Genomic DNA, 8181 nt, shown 5'->3' with positions numbered 1-8181 from the left:
CACTCACAAGCGAAAACACACACACAGAGAAGCACACATTAAGCAAACGCACAGTCGCACACATGGACACACTTATTTACATACAGAAAAGTTGCAAGAGTAGGGGATGGAGTAGATGGAGACAAAGTGTGATTTATTTCTGCAGAGAGAGAGAATGTGCAGGACTGAGCAGTGGTCATGTTTTCTAGTTATAATAAATTATTCATTAAAAGAGTATTAGTATTACAGCCTATAATGAATGTACAGTACACAAAAGGCAAAGTTGTATTCTCTGCAGAGATGGTTCGTCTGAACACAAGAAGTGTTTCCTTTGCGTTTGTTTCCTGAAAAAAAAACTCTGTTTTTCTGTTAGTTTTGCTGACTATGAATAACTGTTGTTTGCCGTCTGAAAAATATGGCAGTATAGACAGTTACTGTCGGTTGACCACAACTTCATGGCTACATTTGGTTTACAAGAAGACTAAGCAAACCAAGAGGTCATTAGGCCAAGAGGACATTAGGAAATGTTCCATTATAAACCCCAAGAACACTTGACTCATGTCCAAGGCCACTGCTAACCCCCCCCCCCCCAAAAAAAATAAAAAAAATAATAATAAATAAAATAAAATAAATAAAAATGTTAAATGGTCCGGTGGCATTTGATACATTGATACTTATAATATATCATATTCACTGATCATAGCATTACAATACAGTCTATAAAAACCTACACTGGTATTCAACAATTTTAATCAAGTCTATTGGGAGTTTGATCTCTTCACATAGACAACATCAATAGAGTAGCTCCTGAGCAACTATAGCCTAGCAGCTTTGAATAATGTAAAGGTGACACCTGTTAAACTCACCTCAGCTTAACATTCACTGAGGGTAAATAAATGAAAGCTGAAAACCCATGACAGGAGGGGACATGAAACTAGCTGTCAGAGCTACGTGACTACACAGACTATGTGACAGTATGCACAAAATGAAAGCAGTCATAGGACCACAGCCTTCCTCTGTGTGTGTGTGTGTGTGTGTGTGTGTGTGTGTGTGTGTGTGTGTGTGTGTACATGCAGATACTATGTGACCGCATGCACACATTTAAATTACAGTAGACATAGAACCACAGCCTTCCTATTTGTGTGGATATAGGCTGGACTAGTACACTGAAATCTTTTCACACAGATTTACAGAGTTCAATATATAATCCTCACCACATTAACATTAACATTAATCCTAGTTGACTTGCAAGGGCCATTCTCATCAGAGCAACTCAGTACACGCAAATCGACAAAACACAAAAAACTTGAGAAAATATCTTCCTCAATTTCACAACAAAAAAGTTCATAACCTACCTACTGTATAAGCCTGCAGGCAGACTAAACCATTTTGCAATTTAGCAAGGGGTGAGTGTGATCTAAGACAGTCTTCACTATTTTGTTATATACAAAATTCAGTCAATCAACCAAGTTATTCAGAAAATACACTTTACAAATTAACTTTACACTTTGTCTTACATTCATTATGACATTTAATTTGGAAATGAAACAATTCAGGAAAAAATAAAATATATTCCAGACTTTGCAAAGGCCCTCTTCCCCCTTGAGGCCCTAGTAATCAGTTCCATGTTATGGTGTTGTGTTTAAAGCTCTACAATCAACGGCTACTCTTGTCTCAGCGTGTCTCCTTGGATCAAGATTTTTTCCAGAGTGCTAATTGGTCTTGTACTGAACGGTGTGAGTTTTTTTCCCCACCACAACCATTACAAAGTTTCAACTATGTCTATTTTCAGCTGTATGTCTAATTTCAGCTATGTCTAATTTCAGCTATGTCTAATTTGCTGTATGTCTCTGCTAGAATAATTCACTGTTCTAAAATCACTGGAACCTACAGCCTTTTGGGGTGTATTGGTTAAGAACAGCCACTCTGCTCCTGAGCCCAGTAATGACAGATTCCAACTCTATGGCTCAGTGATAAACGCCTGTATTATACTCATATTGTCATATTCAGTATTATTTGTGTTTCTTGCCTATTTGAAGTGTAACTGTGATAATGAGGTCCTTTTTATAGCATCTTATGCTATTTGTGTACTTGACTGTTGGTTTATCTGTATTTGTCATTTTATTTCTTCAATATCGTTTTCTGTATTCTGTTATGTTTCTCTGACCCCTTGCATGAGAGTTCTCAGTGGCCCTCTCCCATTCTCATCAAGCCATCGCTCAGTTTGCTTCTTGATAGGTATCTGACCAATGGCAGTGTGTGGAAATGAATTTTGATTTAAATTACAATTGGGAAATATCGATTACAATTTGGAAAATTATAGGGGCCGTATGTTTTGGTGGTTTCTTTACAGTTATTTTATCTTGTTTCTAATGTTCTGTGGACTGGACACGTCCTAGTCTCCACTGCACTCTCAATGTACCAATATCTGGGTTTCTTTTCTCATCTTAAAATGTGATATATTTACTAAAAAGCATCAACAACAATTTTTCAAGTTTTCTACTTGCCATGAATTCCACATGTCATATTCACCAGCGTGTGTTATTGTTGCAGGGAAGGTGATAATGTGCATGTTGGTGGTATTATTTCTCCTAAGTCTGCCAGGTAAAGTAAAAAACAACCCCACTCACTATGCAAGGGATGATGTATTGTCTGCCGGTCATTATTAAGTTCCGACTAGGTGAAGAGTTTTTCCCCCCGATAATGTCTGCTGGTCATTATTGGAAAACAGGTCCCGACAGGGCGAAGATTTATTTGGTATTTTTTCGATAATGACTGGTGGACAACACATTATGCTACTTAATACAAGGCTTATTACAAACTGTAAGGATTCTGAAGAGCTGTATAAGAAGACATTTTAAATATTACACAGTCGTATAACAGAAACACAGCACAGCATAGGAACTCAACATTGACAAAGAGCAACTTCATATCATGAAAGCAACATTTTCCTAATTTTAGAAAAATCTTCATTTAGTTTCATGCCATCCTTATCAGTGTAATGTGTTGGACTGAATGATGTTTTTTGTTGGTTTTGACTGTGATTCAGCTGTGCAGGGCGGAGGGAGTGTGACATACTCCACCACTAGAGTCTGTGGTCTTAAAGGAGCATCAGTGGTCCTGCCCTGCAAATATGACTATTCTTTGGTTGGTCACTATATCGAAGGAGAGTGGTATGAACAGAGAAGTGGGAGAGTCAGAAGACACAACCCTCCTGATTATGACTGCAGTCTGAAAATAGACAAACTGTCAGATGATCACTCTGGTGTTTATCAGTTTCGGTTTTACACAACCCTAGACAGGAGCTGGATAACAGGCAGATCTGGTGTTGCACTTTCAATCACAGGTAATGTACAACTGATTAAATATCATGAGGCAGTTGTGACTCATTCGTTTATTTTGTAACAGTATAAATCTTAATGACCTCCATCCTCTCCTCTCAGACCTGCAGGTGAAGGAGGAGGCTGTTGTAGGGAATCAGAATCAGACTAAAGTGACCTGCAGCACCTCCTGCAGTTTGGGCTCTCAATATGTCTGGTACAAGAATGGACAGCCTCTACAAGATGAAACCACAGCCTCCATACTACTGGACTCAACCAGACCCTCTGAGGAGGGAAGTTACTCCTGTGCTGTGAGAGGTTATGAGGGTCACCGCTCCCCCACAGTGTGTGAGTGCAGATGATTCAAATCCATCACATTACCAAGGAATCCATGCCTTTACATCTAATTCTGTTCTGAAACGCATCACTGTAGTTTGTGAGTGTTAATATACTTCAAGAACATTCCATGAATATTTCATGTTCTGAAAAACACATATAGGAATCAAAGACCACTTTCTTTTTACTTAGTTCTCTTTCAGCCGAGTTCACTTGATTAACAGATACTTTTGTCCAAAACAACGTACGTTATATGTCAACAAAGGACCAAACCAAAAACACCAGAGGTTGTTCACCCCTATACCTTCAGCAGCCATTCCCAGAGAAACTGTATATATGTGCCCTGCAGTATATAATATGATATGCATGTATACACTGATACATGGTTCTGATGCTCAAATTCCAAACCTGACTGCAGGTGCTCCAGCTGAACAGTGTTGGGGTGTGACCTACTCATCTAACAGCATCTGTGTACTGAAGGGTTCATCTGTGGATATTTCCTGCACTTACAAATATCCCAGAGATCAAAACATCACCACAACATTCTGGTTTAACAATCAAAAAACAAGCAATCACCCTATAGACCTACATTTGGATAAAGAATACCAAAACCACACAGAGCATATTAGGATTGAAAGGAATAGTTGCACTCTGAGACTGAAAGACATCAGAGAGAGTCACTTTGGAGAATATGCCTTCAGGTTCTTAACAAAACAGGGAGAAAGTTACTCTGGGTTACCTGGAGTCAACATCACTGTTACAGGTAACTGCTTTTACTATTTTGGTACTGAAATGTGTCTACACTCAGAACTGTCTGTATAATACTGTACATCCTCCAGCTCTGCAGGTGTTCATACCTCCTGAAGCAGTGACAGAGGGAGAGAGAGTGACCCTCACCTGTGATACTACCTGTAGACTGAGTAAAGACCCCATCTTCATCTGGTACAAGAATGGACAGCCTGTGACCTATGAACACACAACCCGAGACAACAAGCTGCATCTAAACTCAGTCAGCATTGAGGATGCAGGCAGTTACTCCTGTTCTGTCAGAGGACATGAGAGTCTCTCTTCAAATAATGTCTTTCTCAATGTGAGATGTAAGTGAACATGTCTGCATTTCTATTTAACTTCCTTATAATGTTATTGTTCTAAAGAAAATTATCTAGCATAAACGACTGTGAGTGATGGATATTGTAAACTGTTGTGGCACAAAATCTCACCAAACTGATCTAACAGACCTTCTAATCTAAACATTATTGTTTCCCATGCCTTCTTTTGTTAAAACTGTAAACAATTCAATTTTATTCATCAAAAGGGAACTATAACCTGGCTCCACTTTTAGCAGACAAGCCAACACATGTCTCAGTTTCCATCAGTCCCTCTGATGGAATAAAGGAGGGGACTTCAGTGACTCTGACCTGCAGCAGTGATGCCAAACCACCAACACACACCTACACCTGGTACATGAAGAGTGGAGCTGAATCTCTTGTTAGGGGCACAGGGGAGAGCATCAGCTTCAATGTGACCTCTGATACCAGTGGACTTTACCACTGTGAGGCACAGAATGAAGTAGGCTCTCGGAACTCTACTGGAGTTGCTGTTCCTTCTAAAGGTTAGACACATTGAAGAGCCATTGTTGCTTGATTGACTTAAGTATCAGTCTTTTGTTAAATATGATGAGTCATCTCAGGTTACATCTACACTGTTTTGTGTTTCGTTTTATAAATACGTTCTCCATCCACTCAGCGTGTTTTCAATCCTTGAATCTTGTCTGCACGTGACACCAGGAGTATGTGTGTGTGTTTATGTGTGTGTGTGTGTTTGTGTGTGTGTGTGTGTGTGGGGGGGGGGGGGCTCCTGAAGCCCAGTTAACGTGACCATTTGCACAAATCACATGACCATTTGTGCAATTATCAGCAATATACTATGTGTAATATAACTGCAGGTACTACCAAAGACAACAAGGCTACTAAGCTTGTATTTTCCTCTGCATAGTGCAGTCACAGCTGTCAGGTTAGTAGTGGAAGTCAAAGTGAGTCTTGGAGACTCAAGAAACATTGGAATGTCAAGGTCCAATCAGTAAGGGCACATTGGGTTTCCCCGTCGTCATTTTCAATTGTTTGCAGATTCACTGTCCCCATGAAAACGCAAAGCCTGTGTTTTCAAATGAATTTGGGGCAGACAGCATTTTCAAATGGATCTGTTTCAGGAGCTCAGAAATGTGGATGATAGGTAAAAATGAACCGTTTCAGACTCAAAACAAAACGGCTGTGTGAAAGTAGTCTCACATATTGAAGAACCATTGTTGCTTGATTGACTTTTGTTAAGTACCAGTATGATGAATGTTATCATGATTATGATCATTAAAAACAGCATGTTTCTGTGCCAGGGGGACTTGTCATTTCCATGGCTGTCACATCAGGAATCATCATAGCTGTGATTCTTGCTCTCATGCTGGTGTTTGTCAGGTAAAAGGCTGAAGTTTGTCTACATCTCGGGCATACAGTTTTGTAGTAGCGGAAGTACAAAATACCAGGACATAACAGTTATTTATGTGTAGAATATGTGCTTCTTTATACTGTATAAACCTTTTCTATTAAATATCAAAGATACTAAAGTGTGGTTAGTAGTAAATTCTGTGGAGATTATTCGTTATAGGCCTACTTGTGAAATTAAAATTATAGTTCCTTATTTTCAATTCAGGAGGTATACGATGGCAAGGAAAAGGGAAAATACCACAATAAAACAGGTATTCAGAATCTATTGCATTCTTAAAGGGAACTTTTATATGTGGAATCTTTGAAGTAGACAAATGAAGAATTGATTTATTACTGTAATACTATTTGACTGCTCAGTGATAGCACTGCTATATACAAAATGATTTTCTGTGTGTGTGTGTGTGTGTGTGTGTGTGTGTGTGTGTGTTGTGTTATCAGAGTTTGAGGAGTGTGAGTGACACATACATGCCTCTCCAGAGTAGAGCTCAGGCCTCAGTGTATGAGACTCTGCAGAAAGAGACACCCCCTACAGAGATGGAGCTCAAGAGATACTTTTGTCCAAAACAACGTACGTTATATGTCAACAAAGGACCAAACCAAAAACACCAGAGGTTGTTCACCCCTATACCTTCAGCAGCCATTCCCAGAGAAACTGTATATATGTGCCCTGCAGTATATAATATGATATGCATGTATACACTGATACATGGTTCTGATGCTCAAATTCCAAACCTGACTGCAGGTGCTCCAGCTGAACAGTGTTGGGGTGTGACCTACTCATCTAACAGCATCTGTGTACTGAAGGGTTCATCTGTGGATATTTCCTGCACTTACAAATATCCCAGAGATCAAAACATCACCACAACATTCTGGTTTAACAATCAAAAAACAAGCAATCACCCTATAGACCTACATTTGGATAAAGAATACCAAAACCACACAGAGCATATTAGGATTGAAAGGAATAGTTGCACTCTGAGACTGAAAGACATCAGAGAGAGTCACTTTGGAGAATATGCCTTCAGGTTCTTAACAAAACAGGGAGAAAGTTACTCTGGGTTACCTGGAGTCAACATCACTGTTACAGGTAACTGCTTTTACTATTTTGGTACTGAAATGTGTCTACACTCAGAACTGTCTGTATAATACTGTACATCCTCCAGCTCTGCAGGTGTTCATACCTCCTGAAGCAGTGACAGAGGGAGAGAGAGTGACCCTCACCTGTGATACTACCTGTAGACTGAGTAAAGACCCCATCTTCATCTGGTACAAGAATGGACAGCCTGTGACCTATGAACACACAACCCGAGACAACAAGCTGCATCTAAACCCAGTCAGCATTGAGGATGCAGGCAGTTACTCCTGTTCTGTTAGAGGACATGAGAGTCTCTCTTCAAATAATGTCTTTCTCAATGTGAGATGTAAGTGAACATGTCTGCATTTCTATTTAACTTCCTTATAATGTTATTGTTCTAAAGAAAATTATCTAGCATAAACGACTGTGAGTGATGGATATTGTAAACTGTTGTGGCACAAAATCTCACCAAACTGATCTAACAGACCTTCTAATCTAAACATTATTGTTTCCCATGCCTTCTTTTGTTAAAACTGTAAACAATTCAATTTTATTCATCAAAAGGGAACTATAACCTGGCTCCACTTTTAGCAGACAAGCCAACACATGTCTCACTCTGATGGAATAAAGGAGGGGACTTCAGTGACTCTGACCTGCAGCAGTGATGCCAACCCACCAACACACACCTACACCTGGTACATGAAGAGTGGAGCTGAATCTCTTGTTAGGGGCACAGGGGAGAGCATCAGCTTCAATGTGACCTCTGATACCAGTGGACTTTACCACTGTGAGGCACAGAATGAAGTAGGCTCTCGGAACTCTACTGGAGTTGCTGTTCCTTCTAAAGGTTAGACACATTGAAGAGCCATTGTTGCTTGATTGACTTAAGTATCAGTCTTTTGTTAAATATGATGAGTCATCTCAGGTTACATCTACACTGTTTTGTGTTTCGTTTTATAAATACGTTCTCCAT

At 39.6% G+C, this 8181-nt stretch overlaps 1 protein-coding gene and 1 long non-coding RNA gene across 2 annotated transcripts; both read left to right on the top strand.

Annotated features, from left to right (window-relative positions):
- The first annotated feature begins 1648 nt into the window (after nt 1-1648).
- On the top strand, nt 1649-5252 carry LOC143119294 (B-cell receptor CD22-like). The gene is made up of 6 exons (XM_076280690.1): nt 1649-1715; nt 2533-2583; nt 3029-3325; nt 3423-3647; nt 4475-4732; nt 5137-5252. Exons 2-6 carry the CDS (start codon nt 2544-2546, stop codon nt 5250-5252), a joined length of 936 nt encoding a protein of 311 aa, XP_076136805.1. The 5' UTR covers nt 1649-1715; nt 2533-2543.
- Nucleotides 5253-6022: 770 nt separating this feature from the next.
- On the top strand, nt 6023-6659 carry LOC143131180 (uncharacterized). The gene is made up of 3 exons (XR_012988050.1): nt 6023-6103; nt 6339-6384; nt 6572-6659. It is a non-coding gene; the product is annotated as an uncharacterized LOC143131180 (long non-coding RNA).
- Nucleotides 6660-8181: the final 1522 nt, after the last annotated feature.

The sequence above is a fragment of the Alosa pseudoharengus genome, unplaced genomic scaffold, assembly GCF_046254945.1.
Source record: "Alosa pseudoharengus isolate Yale_2024_CS ecotype anadromous, Long Island Sound unplaced genomic scaffold, YU_APseudo_1.1 YU_APseudo_1.1_scf_1, whole genome shotgun sequence".
NCBI lineage: Eukaryota > Metazoa > Chordata > Actinopteri > Clupeiformes > Clupeidae > Alosa > Alosa pseudoharengus.
This window is presented reverse-complemented; position numbering and strand designations above follow the sequence as displayed.